The 21,943-nt window shown below is 38.7% G+C and overlaps 1 protein-coding gene across 7 annotated transcripts in view; it reads right to left on the bottom strand.

The window, feature by feature from the left end:
• Positions 1–760: 760 nt before the first annotated feature.
• PRIMPOL (primase and DNA directed polymerase) overlaps positions 761–21,943 on the bottom strand; it is a 58,938-nt gene continuing 37,755 nt past the window's right edge. For 5 of the 7 annotated variants that reach the window (XM_072775938.1, XM_072775939.1, XM_072775940.1 and 2 more), the window contains 7 exons: positions 12,614–12,776; positions 10,443–10,528; positions 8,345–8,434; positions 7,966–8,074; positions 4,491–4,573; positions 4,366–4,412; positions 761–1,835 (listed from right to left, as the gene is read on the bottom strand). In XM_072775938.1, the coding sequence (XP_072632039.1) occupies positions 1,593–1,835; positions 4,366–4,412; positions 4,491–4,573; positions 7,966–8,074; positions 8,345–8,434; positions 10,443–10,528; positions 12,614–12,776 (821 nt within the window). In that variant the 3' untranslated portion in view covers positions 761–1,592. The remainder of the gene's footprint in view (positions 1,836–4,365; positions 4,413–4,490; positions 4,574–7,965; positions 8,075–8,344; positions 8,435–10,442; positions 10,529–12,613; positions 12,777–21,943) is intronic. The other 2 variants (XM_072775942.1, XM_072775945.1) reach the window with 2 other exon arrangements.

The following is a 21,943-nucleotide window of genomic DNA, read 5'->3' as shown; positions in this document are numbered from 1 at the left end:
ACACCACCCCACCCCCAAGAAAATGTATTTTTAGAGGACTAGTCTCTTTAGGCAAGAGCAATAAAAGCTGAAATAAATGGAATCATACCAAACTCAAAAGCTTCTGCACAGCAAAGGAAACAAAATGAAAAGGCAACCTACTGAAAGGGAGAAAATATCTGTAAATCATTCATACATTCAAGGGGGAGCTAATATCCAAATTATATAAAGAACTACACAATATAATTCTTTTCAATGAGCAGGGAACTTGAATGGACATTTTTCCAAAGAAGATAAACATATAGACGATAGACCTGTGAAAAGATGGATCAATACCATTAGTCACCAGGGAAATGCAAGTCAAAACCACAATGAGTGTCACCTCACATGCATCAGACTGCTAGTATCCAAAAGATAAGCAATAACAAGTGTTGGTGAGGATGCAGGAAAAAGGGAACCCTTGTGCACTGTTGGGAATGGAAGTTGCTGCAGCCACTGTGGAAAAACAGAATGGAGGTGCCTCAGAAACTTAAAATAGAAGGGCAGGTGGGTAGTGTGACTGGGTGATGGGCACTGAGGGGGGCACTGGATGGGATGAGCACCAGGTGTTATACTGTAATGTTGGCAAATCGAACTCCAATAAAAAATATACAAAAAGTAAAAACAACAAAAATAATATTTTAAAGGGGAAAAAAAAAGAAAAAATAGAACTACTCTATGATCCAGGAATTCCACTTCTGGGTATGTACCTGAAGAAAATGAAAACGCTAATTCAAAGGAATGTAAGCATTGTTGTTTATTGAAGCAGCTAAGATATGGAAGCAACCCAAGTGTCCAGTGACAGACGAATAAAGAAAATGTGTACACAGACACACCCAGGAATATTACTCAGCCGTACAAAAGAATAACAACTTGATATTTGTAACAACACGGATGGACCTAGAGGATATTGTGCTGAGAGAAGTCAAAAAAGTCCATGACTTCACTTGCATGTGGAATCTCAAAAACCAAACACAACATTTGAAACTAATGTTGGCTACGAATTGATATTTAAAAAAAATGAAAAAATAAAATAACCCAACAGAAATAGACTCCTAGATACAAGAAATTGTTGGTTACAGAGGGAAGAGGGGCTGTGGGGGGGGGGGCAGTGAAATAGGTGAAAATGATTAAGACATACAAACTTCTGGTTATAAAATAAGTCATGAGGATGTAATATACAGCACAGGAAATAGTAATACTGTACTAACATGGTGCAGTGACAGATGGTAACCAGACTTACCATGGGGGTCACTTTGTAAAGTATAAAGATTTCGACTCACCAGGATATACACCTGAATAGGATACAGTATGTCAGTTACACTTCAATTAAAAAATGTTTAGTAAGGTAAGAGTTTTAGCCTCTAAATAGACATTACAAAATTAAGCTGATATGAACATAGACCAACTCTGGTCAATCAGTAAGATTTCTAAGCTAACCTTCAATAAAATGGGCTTAGTTCTGTAAAAAACAAGGATTGAGAAGCAAAGTGCTATAACTTAATACATTTAGGTTGTTAAACCGTTTTCAGGCCAGATCACAGCCGGTTACGTGAGAGTCCACAGTTAACGAGCTACTCTTGTAATACCTGCATGATCAGTTCATCAGGAATTTCATCCACTCCCCCAGAGTAGCTGAGAAGAACATTCTCGGCAGCTTCGGCTAGTTCAGCATCTTCAGTAGCTTCCACAAAGTCAGTCTCATCAATGCTGTCATCCCAGGCAGCGTCGGAAGCGGCTCCTGACGACACACCTGACGGTAGCTTAGGATTCTGGGTTTCACTGTTCATCGTTCCAGCTACTGTGAACTCTTCTTCCTTTAGTTGGAAGGGGAAAGGAGGGGAGAGGGCGATGGGGAAAAAACACAGGTTAGTAAGGAGAAGATGTGATGCTTTCACTCCATAGTCTATGTTAAATGAGGGTATTAAGTAGAAGACTGGTTCCTGAACAGACACCAAAATCAATGTGCTGGATGATACTGTCTCCACTACAGCCGCCACGGGAAGGAGTTCCTTAACTCAAATGTGGTTGCCACCGTAGCTCAGACACTTGAAACTAAATCTGCAAATGCCACCCTTGCCGGTGGCTCGTCCTTTTCAATATACACAGATGAGGCTAGAGAAATGGCAGACTGAATTTTTTAAAAAGTAGATAGTCCAGCTGCGGGCAAGCTGGAAAATATATCTGCTACCTTAAAAAGACTGATTTTCCTATTTATGAAGTATTTTAAGAATTAACATAAATTTTAAAAACTTATAAACGGTTGAGACAAATGTCAGGATAGGAGTGTGGCTCTGTATTATTAGCTAACAGTATTGCATCAACATTAAATTTCCTGAATTTAAAAATGTTACTGTACTCTTTTGGAAATATCCTGATTCTCTAGCTACATGCTTAACTGTGGAGAGGTGCAGGGTTCTGATGGCTGTAGATCCCTCTCAAGAGATACGTTAGGGACCGAATATGTTACCCCAAATTCCTAGGCTGAGATCCTAACCCCCAAGGTCATGGTAATAGGAGGGAGGCCTTTGGGAGGTGATTAGGTCTTGAGGGTCCCAGCCATCCTGACTGGGATCAGTAACCTTACAAACTGGACCCCAGAGAGCTCTGCGGGAAGACAGCTATGACGCAGAGCCCACCAGACACCGAATCTGCCAGGGTCTTGAGCTCAGACTTCCAGCCTCCAGAACCGTGAGAGACACTTCCGTGGTTTATAAGCCATCCAGTGTGGGGAACTCTGTTAGAGCAGCCTGAATGGATGGAGACCAAAAATCATCAATGGTAAAAGCGTGCACACGCACAGCTGCGGGAGGAAACAAATGTGCCGAGTGGTAATGATGGCAAATTTCGGGGAGAGGAGAGCTCACTGTCCTTGGGCAACATTTTTATATGGAAAAGGAAAATTAATAGAAATGTTTTTAAAAAAACTCAGATGATTAATGGTACAGAAACACAGGGACCTAACACTGATTGGGAATTCATTTTAAAATACTAAAAGCGAAAAAGCCAGAGGAAGCAGAAATGACAAAATATCAACTGTTACAACAAAGTGATGGGTACATAGGTATTCATTATACTGTCCCATCTTTTACTAATTTCCTGTTTTAGAAAATTAAAAAAGGTTCTATCCAAGTGGTAGTAATACTATGGACCACAAAATACTCTCAACTTGGCATTTTTGAGGTATTACTGGAGAAGCAGAAAAAATAACTAAAAAATCCACTGAAACCATAAACATGCATCACAATGATACTACCAACAAACACGGATCAGTACACCTCCCCCTGAAACACTCTTCGGTACACGCTCGCATTTAGGGGTGTGCGGTGGTGGCCGTGTCGTGTCAGCACACATGGGGAGTGTGCACCCACATGCCGCCACTGCTGTGCAAGAAACTGTATGAACACCCGTGTAACCACTCCCAGACGGGTAACAAGTTACTCATTTTTGCTTTACAAAGTGTACCAAAATACTCTTCTTTGTGGTTCTTTCAACAACTATCCGTAAGAAGAATTTCTAGAGGTAGAATTATGTCAAAGGGTGTATACGGGGGATCCCTGGGTGGCTTAGCAGTTTAGCGCCTGCCTTTGGCCCAGGGTGTGATGCTGGAGTCCCAGGATCGAATCCCACACCGGGCTCCCTGCATGGAGCCTGCTTCTCCCTCTGCCTGTGTCTCTGCCCCCCCACCCCATGAATAAATAAATAAAATCTTAAAAAAAAACAAAAAACGGGTGTATGCATTCTAATTTTTGGTAGATAGTCCCACATTGCCACCTTAACACTGTCCTTTTTTTTTTTTTTTTAACACTGTCCTTTTAGAGACTTTCATTTACCCAAATCACATTCGCTGAGGAAAAAAATTAGGAAATACATGAAAAGCCAAAGAGGATAAACTCGTCTTCCCCTAGAATTTGACCAGTCAGGGACAACTGATGTGAGTGTTTTGGTGCGAATCTTCCAGGATTTCTGTTTATATGTGCTCGTGTGTGTATTTTTAAAGTATATATTCTACTTTATAGGCTTTTTTTCCTACTTCGACTATCACAAATGTTTTCACCAGTACATATCACCAACTGGTATCCATAAAAATGACAGGAATTAGGCTTCACAATTTAAGAGAGCACCTCTTTATGTTTTTGTCAATGTTGTTGATCTTTACCACCCTTCAGTTTTTACCACCCTGTTCAGCCAAGTGGTCTTTTAGCTGTTTTAGTTTACATTTCTTAACATATTGAGGCAGCTGAGCTGCTTTCAGATTTACTATTTGTAACCGACCCTCTGGACACATCTAGATACTACTCGAGCTCATTGATGCTGTCAGACTGAGAAACTCAAACCCACGCTTACCTCTTTGAACAGGAACAGGAGACAGACTTCGGCAGGTAAAGGAAAACCTAAACAAGAGAAACGGTTTTACTGTTTTATGTAGATACCCAGTTTTCACAGTGTACATGTAAAAATTAATAACTCACAGTCCGATTTGAAGTTTTCTGCTTTACATACGGGGTCGTGACATTTTTGATACCAAACTTCATTTTTCAGATCAACCAAAATCCTTTACATTGAAAAAAAAAAGGAAAAAGTTATTACTTAGTATCTAGACTGGATGGAAAACAAAATTTCTCTACATGCTGCTTATCAGAGATGTGCCTAAGACTTCAAGATGGAGATAAGATAAAAAGTAAAAGGATGGAAATAAATATACACCAATGGAGGATCCCTGGGTGGCTCAGCGGTTTAGTGCCTGCCTTCGGCACAGGGTGTGATCCTAGGATCGAGTCCTGCATCAGGCTCTCTGCATGGAGCCTGCTTCTCCCTCTGTCTGTGTCTCTGCCTGTCTCTCTGTGTTTCTCATGAATAAATAAAATCTTTAAAAAATATATATATACGCCAATGAAAAGAAAACCGTAGTTGTTAAAATAGCACACGAAATGGACTTTTGGGCAAAAAAATACACACTGACTAATGTTCCTCACGAGAAGACCTACTGCCTGACCCGTACCCACCAAATAAAACAGCTTCAAAATGTGTAAGCAAAACTGACAGGACTCCCAAGGATAAACCACTCATCTACAATAAATCAAGATTTTAAAAAACATTATTTTAGTAATTGACAAAAATAATCAAAAAATTCAGTTAAGGGTACATAAAATCTGAATGACAAAAAAGCAGTTTTTAATAAAATTAAAAGCAATTTACAAGTTTGATATAATAGGCATATTTGAACACTGCCTCAGTTCATTAGAAGCAGTTCTTTACAATCACATACAAAACAATTATAAAAACTGACTATGCTAGGTACCATGTCAATCTTATTAAATTTAAAAATATTTACACATCTCTGACCAAAAGGCAAATTATTTAGAAATAAGTAACAGAGGGGCACCTGTGGTTCAGTTGGTTAAGCATCTGACTCTTGGTATAGAATTGGGTCATGACCTCAGGGTTGTGGGATTGAGCCCATCAGGCTCCACGCTCAGTGTGGAATCTGCTTGTCCTTCTCTCTCTGCTCCTCCCCCTACTTGTGTACTCACTCTCTCAAATAAGTAAAATCTTAAAAAGAGTAACAGAAAATTAGCTAATAGAAACCCATAACTTGGAAATGAAAAACATTTCTAAATAACCAACTACTCAAAGAAAAATCATGATGGAAATCAGAAAATGTTTGGAATTGAAAATATATATTAAAATGTAAAATAGAACTAACGCAATCTTTGTAGAGAAATTTAGAATCCTAAAGGCTTATTTACAAAAAACAAAACAAAACAAAAAGGCTAAAGACCAGTAAGTAACTAACTTGGGAAATGAACAATAGAATAAGCCCTAATAAAATAAAAGGCAGGAAGTAATAAAAACAAAAATTCAAAAGAATCAACAAGGCCCAAATGTGAAAACTAACACAATTCTGGCAAGATTGATCAAAAAATAAGGTAAAGACACAAATGTTATTAGAAATTAAGTGCAGACGTAACTACAAATACAGAATATACTAAAAACTTAGGAATATCAGGAATAATTTCTGCCAGTAACATTAAAAATTTTGGTAAAGGGACACCTGGGCGGCTCAGTGGTTGAGCATCTGCCTTTAGCTCAGGGAGTGATCCTGGGATTGAGTCCCACATCAAGCTCCCTGCATGGAGCCTGCTTCTCCCTCTGCCTGTGTCTCTCATGAATAAATAAATAAAATTTTTAAAAATTTTGGTAAAACAAAATACAGTAAAAAGATACCAAACTAAGCAAATCTAAAAAGTGACAGAGAATCTGAGCAATCCTAATAAACACCCCAATGCTGCAGTTCCCCAGCTGTACACCGGACTGTCCCCAGGCCAGGAAGAGAATTCACGTCTTTCTCGGGAAACACAGTGATCCTTAGCATCTGTGCCTTTTGATTCCTTGAATCTTTAAAAGTATTAGTAAACCCTGACCCTAGGTAAGATCTCTGTCTCGTGGGAGTATGGTTTGACGATCCAGTCCTCATGTTCACTAGTAATCAGGTAAATTCAGACGAAAACCACAATATCATTTTATACCAGCAGATTGGCCAAACAAATGTTTTTATTTAATTTTTTTTTATTTTTTAAAGATTTCACTTATTTATTCACGAGAGACACAGTAAGAGAGGCAGAGACATAGGCAGAGGGAGGCGAAGCAAGAAGCAGGCTCCATGCAAGGAGCCTGATGCAGGAATCCGGGATCACGCCCTGAGCCAAAGGCAGGTGCTCAACCACTGAGCCCTGTATGGTTATTTCATAGTTAAGAAAAAGAAGAGGTTATGGATTCAAAATATAAGCTGGTGGTCCTTCAGAAAGAAGTTATGCCGCAACCTGAGAATCTCAAAAGTTAACAGAGGATCATCTTATGATAATGACTTGCAGAGGATAACAGACTAGAAAGATATACCAAGGTCATAACATAGTTATCACTGGTTCTGGGCCTGTGGGTGATCTTTTCCTTCTATGTGACAGCTTTTAGGTATTGAGCATATATCTTATTTTTAAACTGAGCTAACCTACATACAGAAGGACAGCACTGAATGGTGCTACCCAACATGTTTCCAGCTTTGTAACGAAGCTTCCTGATCTTCTCTCATGTCTGGCACACATGTATACACCTGATACACAGAAGTCTCAGCTTCGATACTAAATATAAAACATGGCAAAATTACCCATATCAAAACTGATAACTACTGGGTTTTTGTCTTTTCCCTATTCTAAGCATACCCTTGTCTAAAATTCTATTTCCTCCTTCACTTCCTCTCCTTTCACCCGGGGGATTTTATTTTTTTATTTTTTTTTGAAAGGTTTTATGTATTTATTCATGAGAGACATACAGAGTGAGGCAGAGACATGGGCAGAGGGAGAAGCAGGCTCCCTGCAGGAAGCCTGATGGGGGACTGGATCCCAGGACCCCAGGATCACAACCTGAGCGGAAGGCGGGCACTAAATCGCTGAGCCACCCAGGCGTCCCTCCCGGGGGATTTTAAGGAAAACTCTGAAAACAGGACCTGCATATACAGCAAACATTCAATATCATTCTTTGTCCTGAACATGTTAACCTTCACTCCAACTCTTGGCACTGAATAATTTCCTTTTCACCCACGTTTGCTCATTTTCAACTTATACTCATTAGATGTTGAGGACTAACAGCAGCAGATGAGGGAGACACTTCGTTTCTTTGCTCACCTGTCTGTCTCTAATCTCTTCCTAGGCCTGCTCATGTCTACCTTTCTCTTCTCGAGATTATACTATGGGATTATTTTACCAAATAAAGTACAAGTAAAGGTGATAATTAAGATAGTCAAATTCAATACTGTAAAACATAAATATGGTATTTGATATAACTGAATTTATTATAAAAACAAAATCATATTCTCAACTATAAAAATTATAAACATTTAAGGTAATATTGATTAAATACATAGAGCTTGTTAGTAAAAATACTACTTACATGATATTATTGCTCTTGTGGGCTCTTCCAATGTTTTCGCACCAGCGGTATTTACAGATATCATAGACCAGTAATTCTTCTGGGAAAAAGTAGCTCCAACGCCGAATTCCTAAAATGCAAATAATGTTTCTGAAGGTATTAAAACTCTGCCATGGGGATCCCTGGGTGGCTCAGTGGTTTAGCGCCTGCCTTTGGGCCAGTGTGTGGTCCTGGAGTCCCAGGATCGAGTCCCGCGTCGGGCTCCTGGCATGGAGCCTGCTTCTCCCTCTGCCTGTGTCTCTGACCCTCTCCCCCACCCCCGTGTCTATTATGAATGTATAAAAAAAATCTTAAAAAAAACTGTCATATTGCAGTGAATAAAGAATAGGATTATCTTTACCTCCTTGAATGCCATTCTTATTCACCAAAGAAAGAACAAATCGATCAACCTCAGGGTAGGGTGAACAATGGAAACCTTCAATGTTTTCTGCTGCAACAGAGAGAAAAATTAATAATTACAGTGGCTAAAAGTTGAAGAGGTAAAATTTAAGCTGTTCTTTAGTACTATTATGGGTTTTGGAGTTCCTGCAGCGCTTTGGTTCCCATGGCTTTTAGGAAGCCTTGGGTTCTTGCTGGCCCTACAAATAAGCATGGAAAATTCAAACCTCTCAATTCAGTCAAATGTTAACTAATTTTCATAAGAAGCACCTATAATCATTTCAACTGCTTTCTTCACATTGATGAAGAGAAAAGCAACCCCTTACACCCAGGAGCTGGCCTCCTACTATCAGCTACGCATTGGTGTGCTCACGAGCAGGCTGAGCACTCACACCTGGTGCTTTTTTGCCAATCATAAATTATTTCACAGAATTTCAACATCAGATAAAGACCACTCTATGGCCAGGATGGCTCCTGACAAAAACAAGACCATTCTGTAATAATGTCTGAACACACACACACACACATACACACACACACAAACATTTTCCAAATTGCAAAAATGACCAATACCTCCCATCTTATCTCATATGAGTAACTGCTGCTTCTTTATCAATTATAGCTTTAGACTCACTGTAGTCCACCTTCCTTCTAGATACAATTTATGAAGATGCTCAATCATAGAATTGTTTCTGACAGACCCAATTCAAAACAAATCCATGCCTACTTGGACACTTCTTGAAAGCACCTAACTCAAGCCTGCATCCTATAGTAAAGCTTTTCTAATACCCTTTCACTGAGATGCCCCCCAGTTCCCCAAGGTAGGAATTCTCCACACTGCAGTTAGTACCAAACTCCACTAGTTCACAACACATGTGTTCTCCCATGATCTTTAGCTGTAGGACTCTGACAATTCGGTTATATTTTATATTTAAGACTCTACTAATTTACAATAATTTACTTAAGATATTTAATTTTTTAAAACAAAATTATCTACTTTTCTTAAAATAACTCTTATATTTCTAAGAGTAATGCACATAATTGAAGAAACTTTGGAAAATATATTGAAGTAGAGAGGAGAGAAATGAACTCCAAATCAATGTCGAGAAATAACTGTTGAACAACTAGAAGAAAATAAGCTTAAGAAAATGTTATCCACATTTTTAATGGACCTGTGATCACACCTCCCAAATAATTTTAGAGTCCACTTTTTATCTTAACATTATAAGCGGACATTTTCAATTTTATAGTGGCTCTGTAAATTTAAATTAAATGTCTACAGAGTATGTTATAATATGTAACCAATCCTCTACTGTTGTACATTTAGATTGTTTCCAGTGTTTTGCTATTATAAATAATGATAACCTAAAAAATGTGTATAAAAATATTTACTGGAGTGTTAATGTATGGGATCTTAGAAAAAGCCTATAAGCTTTTCAATATAAGACTGAAGAACATACATGTTTCATGAAAAAACTATGCAGCCATTAAAAAAATGAGGGAATACATGGAAAGCTCCTCTGGGTTCAGTGGAAACAAACAGTGTCTGCCCATCTTTGATTGTGGACCGAGGGGAAGAGAACCTTTAGTATTCTCTTTTAAAATGGGGGTTTCTTTCTACAAACAATCTACTCTATTTTCTTGTGGGTTCTTTTTCCCCCCAAATCACCATATAATGAAAATTAGTGAATACACTTTAAAAAGCATCTTTTATTTACACGGTTTCCATTTTGGATAGAAACTAAGTTGTTTTAAAGGATCAGTAGAGGGATCCCTGGGTGGCGCAGCGGTTTGGCGCCTGCCTTTGGCCCAGGGCGCGATCCTGGAGACCTGGGATCGAATCCCACATCGGGCTCCCGGTGCATGGAGCCTGCTTCTCCCTCTGCCTGTGTCTCTGCCTCTCTCTCTCTCTCTCTCTGTGACTATCATAAATAAATAAAAATTAAAAAAAAAAAAAAAAAAAGGATCAGTAGATATGAATCCTGAAAATTTAAGATTTTTAAAGGCGAAATAGACTTATATCCTTAAATATTCACAGGAAATTGTTTTATTAAAATTACCTTTGGTGCTGGTACTAAAATGTTCAACTCGTTTTTGTTTACTCTGAAATGTGTCGCATGTCAGAATTCGTAAAGTATCTGAGAATCTGAAGAAAATATGTGAAAGAAAACAAAGTAACATTATGTAAGAATCAAAGATATATTGCTACAGAAAGGAAACTGAATTTCAAATAGTCCCACATTAAAATCCAGCTAATTGTTCTGGATAATTAAGTCACATTTGCCTATAAAATCCAATCCTAATCATAGTCTGGTGATCATTTAAAATACTTTCTTCAACTGCAGTGTGAATCAGAGGACTCTGGGACCACTGAAGCCACAAAATGAAGTATATAATTCTATGCTTCAAACGTACAGAGCCTTTGAAATTTTTATTACAATGATTTGAAAAATGTGAATAAGAGGAGGGTAAAAAGAAGGAAGGAGAGATGAGAGCAAGGGAAAAATGAGTTAAAATTAGCTGAAGACATATTCATAACCATAAAAACTTTAACCTTCGTTTCAGGAAGAACTACACGTGATACTTACTCGGACACACAAAAGAAACTTAAGGAAACCCTATTCAGTAGAATTCTCCATTTCTGTGGAATTAATACTGAAACCACAAAGGAAATGGATTTTGGTAATAAGAGGTTGATTTCAGGCCATGGTGCTTTTCCCACACAAGACAACGTAAGATCCCATTCTTGTGGCAACAACAGTGAGCAGCAACTGTCATACAATTTTCACACCACTCCCACAGCGCTTCCAGAATCGCAGACACTGCTACCACTAACAACTAACATTTAATGAGCAGATACTATGTGCCAGGCATGGTTGAGTAATTTTATGCGTACAGATTTACCTCACTTAATCCTCACAACTCCCTAAGATAGGAGTTAATACATTTCCATTTTAAAGGAAAGGAAAGTAAGACTGATGTTACTTCTGAAAAATGTTATGTAAGAACTCAGTCCAGAAATATATGAAGAGAAACAACTTATCTTCCCACCCTCCTGGGGAACTGCTGTCAAGTGGACATCTGGACACAAATTCCCCTCCAAGCAAAGTATTTTAAATGTTTTGTTAAAATGTATTTATTTGGAGGTACTCCTGGGTAGCTCAGTGGTTGAGCGTCTGCCTTTGGTTCAGTGTAATCCCGGGGTCCTGGGATCAAGTCCTGCATCGGGCTCCCCGCAGAGAGCCAGCTTATCCCTCTGCCTGTGTTTCTGCCTCTCATGAATAAATAAATAAAATCTAAAAAAAAAAAAAAAAAAAAAAAAAGGATTTCTAAGGGATTTCTCCTGACAACTATATCTAAGGAAGGCAAAGTAGAGCAAGTTAATTTAGCATGGCAATTTAGTCTGAAGGATAAACACATGGCTTGTTTGAACCAACAAAAAACGCTGCCCAGAATACAGGGAAATGAAAGTAAACAGTTCTGTTGAAAGCTGTCTTTCACACTTTTTGAAAATGACCAAAAAAAAAAAAAAAAAAAAAAAGAAAATGACCAAAATGTGGCAACTTAAGTGTTCAACAACAAAACTGACAATAAATTACAGAATTTATCAGTATAATGGAAAACTATATAGGCATTAAAAGTTTTAACTACAACTAACTGTTGCAGATTATCACCTTGGCAGATATTCATGATATAATGTTGAGTGGATACAACAACTAACATAATCATATAACAATGATCTCACAAAATATTCTTTGAATGAAGGGGTATGTAAATTATATGTATGAATGTGCATATACGAAAAGTAGGTATTAATTGTAACTCTATTTCCAAACGGAATACAAGTCATTTGAGTTTTCTTTCTTATAAAAAAACAGTTAGGGGATCCCTGGGTGGCTCAGCGTTAAGTGCCTGCCTTCGGCCCGGGGCATTATTCTGGAGACCGGGATTGAGTCCCATGTCGGGCCCCTGCGTGGAGCCTGCTTCTCCCTCTGCCTGTGTCTCTGCCTCTCTCTCTCCCTCTCCCTCTCTCTCTCTCCGTGTGTCTCTCATGAGTGAATAAATAAAATCTTAAAAAAAAAAAAAAAAGTTAACCTAGAATTTTAAGAACTTTCATTTTCTTAAGTTAGGATGAATTCACACAATTCACATTTTAGTACTATATACAATGCCATTCGCTGTTTAATAAGCATCCACGAATACATAACAGTTTGATTCTGGTGCTATATACCTGACATTGCTGACCAAAGAAGATAGGAAATACTGATTTTCTTCAGAAATATTCTTGGACTGTTTAGGAAAAAATTTATTATCTTCAGCAATCTCCAAAGCCACATGCTTTCCTATCTTCGATGATTTATACAGCCGAAAGTTTCTATTTCTTGTATAAACTCCTATTGTCAAAAATAAAACAATTATGAATGCACATTTTCAGTGACTTGTTTTTATAGTCAGCAAATATTAAATTAATGTTGTATATAGCATTACTAGAGAAACAATTGGTTCTGGTTCAAGGTGGCAATGTAGGGAGATCTTGAACCCCCCCCCCCTCATGTGAACACATCAAATCTATAGCTATATTTGGAATGATTCCCTCTGATAAAAACCTAAGGCCTGGCAGATTGACTCGTTCACCAAATGAGACGGAAACCACATCAAAGCAGGTAGGAAAGGCTGAGATACAATCTCACCATGAGCCCCACCCCACAGTACAACTTACAACTGGGAGGAAACTCAAAACCCTGAGTCTCTCCCTGAAAGGCAAAGGATTCATACCTCACATTATTACCCCAACTTTTAAGACCTGCACCTAAGAGATGAGCCCCAGAAACATCTGGCTTTGAAGACCAACTGGGCTGGGGCCTCGGAGACCTGCAGGGCTATGGTAAACTGAGGAAGGGCTCTTAAGGGCTTGTGTGCCCACTCACTCACCCCAAGGCCTGGTGAAGGCTGCAGAAGCAGCCTTTGAAAGTGCCCAGACTTTATCTGAAAGAGACTCATTTCCAAACTTCAAAGCGTTGGACTGAGGGATGCTCTCCAGAGATGGAGTGGTGGGTGCTATCTTCTCTGCCTCTCTACAGCCGGCGGACACCATCTTTCCTCTTTTTCTTTTTTCTCTCCCCTCCACCCCCTTTCTCACTGGGTGCCACCTCTGCATGCCCCCTCTGCCTCACTGGTGCCCCAGTTTTTATATCTGGTGGTCTGTTTTTCAGATGATCCCTCCTTGATCACCTAGCTCTAAAGGCCGGGGAGGCTTGTGTTCCTGGGTCCATAGGACTGTGAAAACTGGAGAGACAGTTCTCGGTATTACCACTCCCAGGCACAGCATGGAGAACCGACTGAAACACATCCTGCACTTCCCTGTGTGGGAGCTCTGGCGCTGGTAGCCAGTGGGACTTAGACTCACGGGTCCTATAGATCTGTCACCAATAGAGAAAGAGTTCTCTCTCTCTCTCTTTTTTTTTTTCAATTTTTATTTATTTATGATAGTCACAGAGAGAGAGAGAGAGAGAGAGAGAGGCAGAGACACAGGCAGAGGGAGAAGCAGGCTCCATGCACTGGGAGCCTGACGTGGGATTCGATCCCGGGTCTCCAGGATCGCGCCCTGGGTGAAAGGCAGGCGCCAAACCGCTGCGCCACCCAGGGATCCCTCTCTCTCTTTTTTTTTAAAGAGTTCTCAAACAGCAACTGTCCCGAAGGCACAGCGAGAAGCAACAGACCCAGGAGCTCAGTCTCTCTGTAAAAGAGGCCTACTAGCTTATCATCATAGGGGCAGCTGCTGGGACAGGCTTCTAATTAAACATACCCCTCTGGGCTAACTGGAAACCTTTCCTGAGGCCTTGGGAGGGCAGGCACTATTTTCATCTTCTCTTCTGTTGTGCTTCACAGCATCAGCATCTCTCAGAGGGGAACCTATAAATGCATCTTGTGTCCCAGTTTTGACATCTGGTACCCTGCCTTTTGTGGCTGCCTCCTAGGGGATAACCCTCAATCACGTGGCTCTGGTGGCCAGGTGGCTTTGGTTCCTGGGGCTCACGGGATTGTAATAATCATAAAGTTCTTTGATGGCACCCACTACCAGGGGACTACATAGACACACTGAACCCTCCCTCGCTCCCTCTGCCCCCCAGCCTTTCTGGGAAAGAGGCCTAACTGCTTGTCCTAGAGCTTTGGCCTAAGGGACAGTCTTCAAGTTCAGCACATGTCAAGAAGCTCCAGAGCTGCTCTCAGGGAATGTAGGCCAGGGGTCACTATCTTTGAGCTCTCCTTCTACACCAGGATCTCTCAGAAAGGAGCTTATATGTTCATCAGGTTCTGATATATGGACTACCACCCATGGGACACCTCCAAATTACCTGGCTGTGGCAGTCCATGGGACTTAATACTTGTGCTTCCATACAACTGTATATATTTTCATTCTTCAAAAGCTGCTGCCTGAAGGTCTGGCTTTCAATCAGCCTGAATCTAGGTGCTGAATGAGATCCTCCCCTTTGGGACATTAACTGGTTGTGGCAGACCCTGAAGTACTGGGAGCTATTAACAATAAAACAGGCTGCTTGGATAATTAAAAAGTTTGAGAACCAACCAAGAGCTAGGATAGGGTCGAAGGATAAGTTTCACCTCCTACACAAGGCCAAGCCTTCAAGACTAGGAGGTAAAACTATTTCATCTAATGCAGAAAGAGAATCAAGCAAAATGAACAGAGGACTGCATTCCAAACAAAATAAGATAAAACTCTTAAACAACCTAAGTGAAATGGAGATAAGTAATTTATCTTATAAAGAGTTCAAAGTAATGGTCATAAAGATGCACTCCAAACTTGGGAGAGGAATGGATGAACACAGTAAGAACTTCAACAAAAAGAAAATATAACAAAGCAGCAAAGACAAGTCACAGGGCTAAAAAGACAAAAACTGATCTGAAAAAAAAAAAAAAAACACAACAGGGTTTTAACAGCAAACTCAAGGGAGCAGGATCAATGAACTCGTAGGCAGGACAGAGGACTTCACCCAACAGAGCAGCAAAAAGAGAAGAGAATTAACAAAGTGAAGACAGATTAAGGGCCTTCTGAGACAACACCGAGCTGACTAACATTTCCATTATATGAATCTCAGAAGGAGAAAGGGCCGGGAAACTTATTTGAAGAAATAGTAATAGTAACTGAAAACTTTAGTAACCTGAGGAAGGAAAGACAGTTCCAGGAAGAACTGTAAGTTCCAAAGAAATAAATGCAACAGAGAGACTGACACCAAGACACATTATAATTAAAATGCCAAAAGTTGAGAGAGAGAGAGAGAGAGAGAGAGAGAGAGAGAGAGAGAGAGAATCTTAAAGGCAGCAAGAAAAAAATTACATTGTCATATGACTATGAGCACAAATCTGGCAGAAATGCTGCAAGCCAGAGAGAGTGGCATGATATAGTCAAAGTGCTGAAAGAAAAAAAACTTTCAGCCAAGAATACTCTACCTGGCAAATTATCATTCATAATTAAAGGACAGATAAAGAGTTTTCCAGACGAGCAAGAGATAGAAAAGTTTATCACCACTAAAGCGGTCTTATTAAGAAATGTTATAGGGACATCTAAAAGTATAAACCTCACTGGTAAAGGCAACTATATATTAAAGGAGTATATCAATCAAGTGTGAAGCTAGTGTAAATGTTAAAAGACAAAAGCAGGGATCCCTGGGTGGCGTTAGCGGTTTAGCGCCTGCCTTTGGCCCAGGGCGCGATCCTAGAGACCCGGGATCGAATCCCACGTCGGGCTCCCGGTGCATGGAGCCTGCTTCTCCCTCTGCCTGTGTCTCTGCCTCTCTCTCTCTCTCTCTCTCTGTGTGACCATCATAAATACATTTAAAAAAATTAAAAAATAAAAATAAAAATAAATAAAAGACAAAAGCAGTAAAAATAACTGCAGCTACAATAATGACCTAAGGGATATGCAAGATAAAAAGTTGTAAAATATGATATGTAAAATGTAAACCACAGAGGGGTGGAGTGTAAAAATGTACAGCTTTAGAATGCGTCATCCTTAAACTGTTATGAATGTAAAACAAACTGTTACAAATGTAATTCATTACGCAGTAAACCTCATAGTAGCCACAAACATCTATGGTAGATACACAAAAGATAATGAGAAAGGAAGCATGTCACTAAAAAAAGTCATCAAACCACAAAGGAAGAGAAATAAGAAAGAAAAAGAAGAATTAAAAAACAGCCAGGAAAAAAAAAAAGACAAAATAGTTATAAGTACATACTAATCAATAATTATGGTAAGTGGACTAAGTTCACCAATCAAAAGACACAGAGTAGATGAAAGGATAAAATAAAACAAGACCCAGCCATATGCTCCTGATAAAAGACCCATTTCAGACATAAGGACACACAGAGACTGAGAGGGAAGCAATGGAGAAAGATGTCCCACGCAAATGTAAACCAAAAGCAAGCTGAGGTAGCTATACTTCTGTCAAACTACTTCAACACAAAGACTACAATAAGAGACAAAAAGAAACATTACATATTGAAAAAAGGGTCAATCCAAAAAGAGGATATAGCATTTGTAAATATTTAGACACCAATATAGGAGCACTTAAATATATAAATCAAATATTAACACACCTAAGGCAGAAATAGACAGAAATACAATAGTAGGGGACTTCGGTACCCCAGTTACATCAATGGATAGATCATCCAGACGGAAAATCAATAACAAGGAAACATCAACCTTAAATAACACATTAGACCAGATGGAAATAGACATATACAGAACGTTCCATTCAAAAGCAACAGAATACATTCTTCTCAAGTGCATATGGAGTATTCTCCAGCATAGATCATATATTAGGCCACAAAATAAGGCTTAACAAATTTGAGACTGAAATCATATGAAGCAACTTTTAGACCCCAATACCGTACAATTAGAAATCAATCCTAAGAAAACTGGAAAATTAACAAATATATGGAGATTAAACAACAGGCTACTGAAAAAATATTGGTCACAAAGGAATCAAAAAGAGGGGCGCCTGGGTGGTTCAGTCAGTTAAGCGCCTGCCTTCAGCTCAGGTCTCGATCCTAGGGTCCGGGGATCGAGGCCTGCATCCAGCTCCCTGCTCAGTGGGCAGTCTGCTCCTCCCTCTCCCTCTGTATGCTCTCCCTCTTTGACATGTTCTCTCTCTCTCTCTCTCTAATAAATAAATAAAATCTTTAAAAACAACAACAACAAAGGAATCAAAAGATAAATATCTAGAGACAAATAATTAAAAAAAAAGAAATACAAGAAACTTAAACCTATGGGATGCAGCAAAAGCAATTCTAAGTGATAAAGACCTATGTCAAGAAACAAGAAAAATCTCAAACAACTTGACACCTCAAGAAACCAGAAAAAGAAGAGCAAACCCAAATGTAGTAGAAGAAAGGAAACAATAAAGATTAGAACAGAAATAAATGGGGGCACCCAGGTGGTTCAGTCGTCTGCCTTCGGCTCGGGTCATGATCTCAGGCTCCTAAGATCAAGTCCCACATCTGCTTCTCCCTCTGCCCCTCCCCACTGCTCATTCATTCTCTCTCTCTCTCTCTCTCTCTAATAAATAAAAATAAAGAAATGAAATGGAGACTTTAAAAAACAACAGGAAAGATCAATGAAGGCAAGAGTTGGTTCCTTGAAAACATAAACAAAATTGACAAAGCTGTAGCTAGACTCAACAAGGGAAAAAAGAGAGTACTAAAATAAGGTCAGAAATGAAAGAGGACATGACAGAAATACAAAGGATCATAGAAAAAGACTGAGCAATTGTACTCCAACAAACTGGGCAACCTGAACAGGTTCACAACTTCCTAGAAACAGCTAACCTTCCAAGGCTGAATCATGAATAGAAAATTGACCAATTACTTGTAAGGAGATTGAATCAGTAATCAAAAACCACTCAACAAACACACACCCAGGAAAAGACAGCTTTAAAGAGGAATTCTACTAAACATTAAAGAAGAATACCCTCCTCCTCAAATTATGCCCAAAAACAGAAGAGGGAGGAACCCTTCCACACTCACTTTGCGTGGCCAGGATTACCCTGACATCAAAAATAAACAGAGAAGAAAGAAAATTACAGGCTAATATCCTTGATGAACATATGCAAAAGTTCTCAACAAAGTAACTAACAAAATAAGAAAACAAAATAACAGCAAACCAAATTCAACCATACAGGTATCCCCCATTTTCTGGAAGTTCATGTTACAACACTTTACTTTTACAAAAGACCTATATTACTATTTGTTTTCACTAACTGAAAGATTCCAAAGAAGATTTTCCCTTTTACAAAAAAAGCTGCTGCCAAACTAATATGGGTCTTTCATAAAAGCAAAGTGGCTTTATAAAAATCAAATGATCATCTCAATAGATGCTGAAAAGGCATATGATAAAATTCAACAACCACTTATGGTTAATAACTCTCAACAAAGTAAACATAGAGGAAACACACCTCAACATAATAAAATCTATATGTGAAACATGCATAGCTAACATTATACTCAGTGGTGAAAGCTGAAAGGTTTTCCTCTAAGATCAGGAACCAGACAAGAATGCCTGCTCTCATCACTTTCATCAATATGGTATTGGATGTCCTAGCCAGAGCAATAGACAAGAAAAGAAATAAAAGGCGTCCAAATTGGAAAGGAAGATGTGAAACTGTCACTATCTGCAGATGTATATGTATAGAAATGTATATGAACAAAACCCCAAAGACTCCACCAAAAAATTTTAGAGTGAATTCAGTCAAGTTGAAGGATACGAAATCAACAACACAGAAAACTGCTGCATTTCTACACAACCAATAACAGACTATTAGAAAAAGAAATCAAGAAACAATCGTATTTTTAAAAATCCCATTTACAATTGCATTGGAAAGAATAAAATATCTGGGAATAAATTTAACTAAGGAAGTGAAAAACCTTTACTCAGAAAACTATAAAAAAAACACTGATGAAAGAAACTGAAGATGACACAAATAAATGGAAAGATATTCTCAGCTCGTACAATGGAAGAATATTGTTTAAATGCCCATAGTACCCCGGGCAAGCTATGATTCAGTGCAATCCCTATCAAAATTCCAATGGCATTTTTTAAAAACAGAACTGAACATTCTAAAATTTGTACTAAATACAAAAGATCCAGAATGGCTGAAACAACCCAAAGAGCGAGCTGCAGGCATCGTGCTTCCTGATTTCAAACTACATCACAGTGCTACAGGAATTAAAACAGTATGGGATTGACAATAACAGACACAGAGCAGTGGAAGAGAACAAAAAGCAAAGAAATAAATCAAGAATATAAGTTCAATTAATTTACAACAAAAGAGCCAAGAATACAATAGGGAAAGAACAGTCTCTTCAGTAAGAGGAGTTGGGAAAACTGGACAGCCACATGCAAAAGAATAAAACTGTACTACTTTCTCACACCATACACAAAAATTAACTTGAAATGAATTAAAGACTTGAATATAAGACCTGAAATCATAAAACTCTTAGAAAATAGGTGGTAAGCTTGACATAGATCTTGGCAATGGTGTGTTAAATTTGACACTAACAGCAAAGGCAACAAAAGCAAAAATAAACAGGATGTCATCAAAGGAAAAAGCCTCTGCAGAGAAAGGGAACCATCACCAAAATGAAAAGGCTATATACTCAATGGGAGAAAATATTTGCAAGTCATATATCTGATAAGATGTTAATAGCCAATATACATAAAGAACTCATACAACTCCACAGGAAAGAAAATCTGATTAAAAAACAGGCAGAAGATCTGAATAGATGTGTCTCCATAGAAGACATACAGATGGCCAACAGAGGTTCAACATCCCTAATCATCAGGGAAATGCAAATCAAAACCACAATGAGATACCACCTCACATCTGTCAGAATGGTTGGTATAAAAAAGACAAGAAATAGCAAGTGTTGGCAAGAGTGTAGAGTAAAGGAACATTTGTGCACTATTAGGAATGTAAATTGGTGCAGTCACTTTGAAAAACTTCCATAAGTTCCTCAAAACATTAAAAATAGAACCTCCACATGATACAGCAATTCTACTTCTGGGTATTTATCTGAAGAGAATAAAAAAACACTAATTCAAAAAGATATATGTATCATCATGTTCACTGCAGCATTATTTGTAACAGCCAAGATACAGAAACAAACTAGTAACAGATGAATAAAGAAAATGAATAAAAAAAAATATATAGTTATCTCCACAAAATGGAATAATCATTAAAAAGAGAGAAAATCCTGTCATTTTTTTTTAAGTTTTTATTTATTTGAGAGACAGAGAGTGAGCACAGAGGGAGAAGGAGAGGCTGACTTCCCACTGAGCAAGGAGCCTGATGCAGGGTTAAGTCCTAGGAGCCTGAGATCATGACCTGAGCTGAAGACAGATGCTTAACCAGGCACCCCAAATCCTGCCATTTGCAACAATATGGCTGGACCTAAAGGGTATTATGCTAAGTGAAATAAATCAGAAAGGGAAAGACAAATACTGTATCACTTATATATAGGATCTAAACATTTAAAAAAAACCCAAGGCAATAAATACAGAGAATAGACTGGTGGTTGTTTGAGGTGGGGAGGTGGGGGCAGGCCAATGGGTAAAGGGAGCCAAAAAACATAAACTTCACTTATATGTAAGCATGCAATATACAGCATGCCACACACAGTTAGTAACACTGTATTGCATATTTGAAAGTTGTTAAGAGAAAATCTTAGAAATTCTCACTATAAGTAAAAAATTCTGTAAAATGGTGATGGACGTTAACTAGAGTTATTGATCATTTTGCAATATATACAAATACCAGATCACTACGTTGTACACCTGAAACTAATGTAATATGGTATGTTAATTATCCCTCAATAAAAAAATTAAGGCAGAATAAAAAGCTCACTTTCACATAAACAAAAATAAAAATGAAAAAAAAAGAAACAATTATTTCCTATCAGCTGTAAACACAATAAAAGCAATATATGAATTAAAATGGAGTTGGGGGGGATCCCTGGGTGGCGCAGCGGTTTTAGCGCCTGCCTTTGGCCCAGGACGCGATCCTGGAGACCCGGGATCGAGTCCCACATCGGGCTCCCGGTGCATGGAGCCTGCTTCTCCCTCTGCCTGTGTCTCTGCCTCTCTCTCTCTCTGTGTGACTATCATAAATAAATAAAAATTTAAAAAAAAATAAAATAAAATAAAATAAAATAAAATAAAATGGAGTTGGCATGAAAGAATGCCACATGTAGAAACAGAAACAAGATTATTTGGGGGTAACCCTCCTCTTTAAACAAATAGAGAAGCTGGGAAAATCCTCTAGGAAAAAAAGTCGGAGACTGCTGAGGAGCTTCCAAGGCAGTGAGGATTTCTGATACCAAAATCTCAAAGGAAGGAGGCATCAAAAAAAGCAAACGTTGCTCTCGCCTCACTACGTGAGCACGCAACTAGAAGACAGTGATCTGTAAACCAGGGCAGGGCCTTCACCAGAACCCACCCATGCTAGCACCCTGATCTTGCACTTCTATCCTCCACAACTGTGAGAAA

This window comes from Canis lupus, chromosome 15 (assembly GCF_048164855.1).
Source record: "Canis lupus baileyi chromosome 15, mCanLup2.hap1, whole genome shotgun sequence".
NCBI lineage: Eukaryota > Metazoa > Chordata > Mammalia > Carnivora > Canidae > Canis > Canis lupus.
Note: the sequence above shows the minus strand (reverse complement) of the source record. Positions and strands in the feature narration are given on the sequence as shown.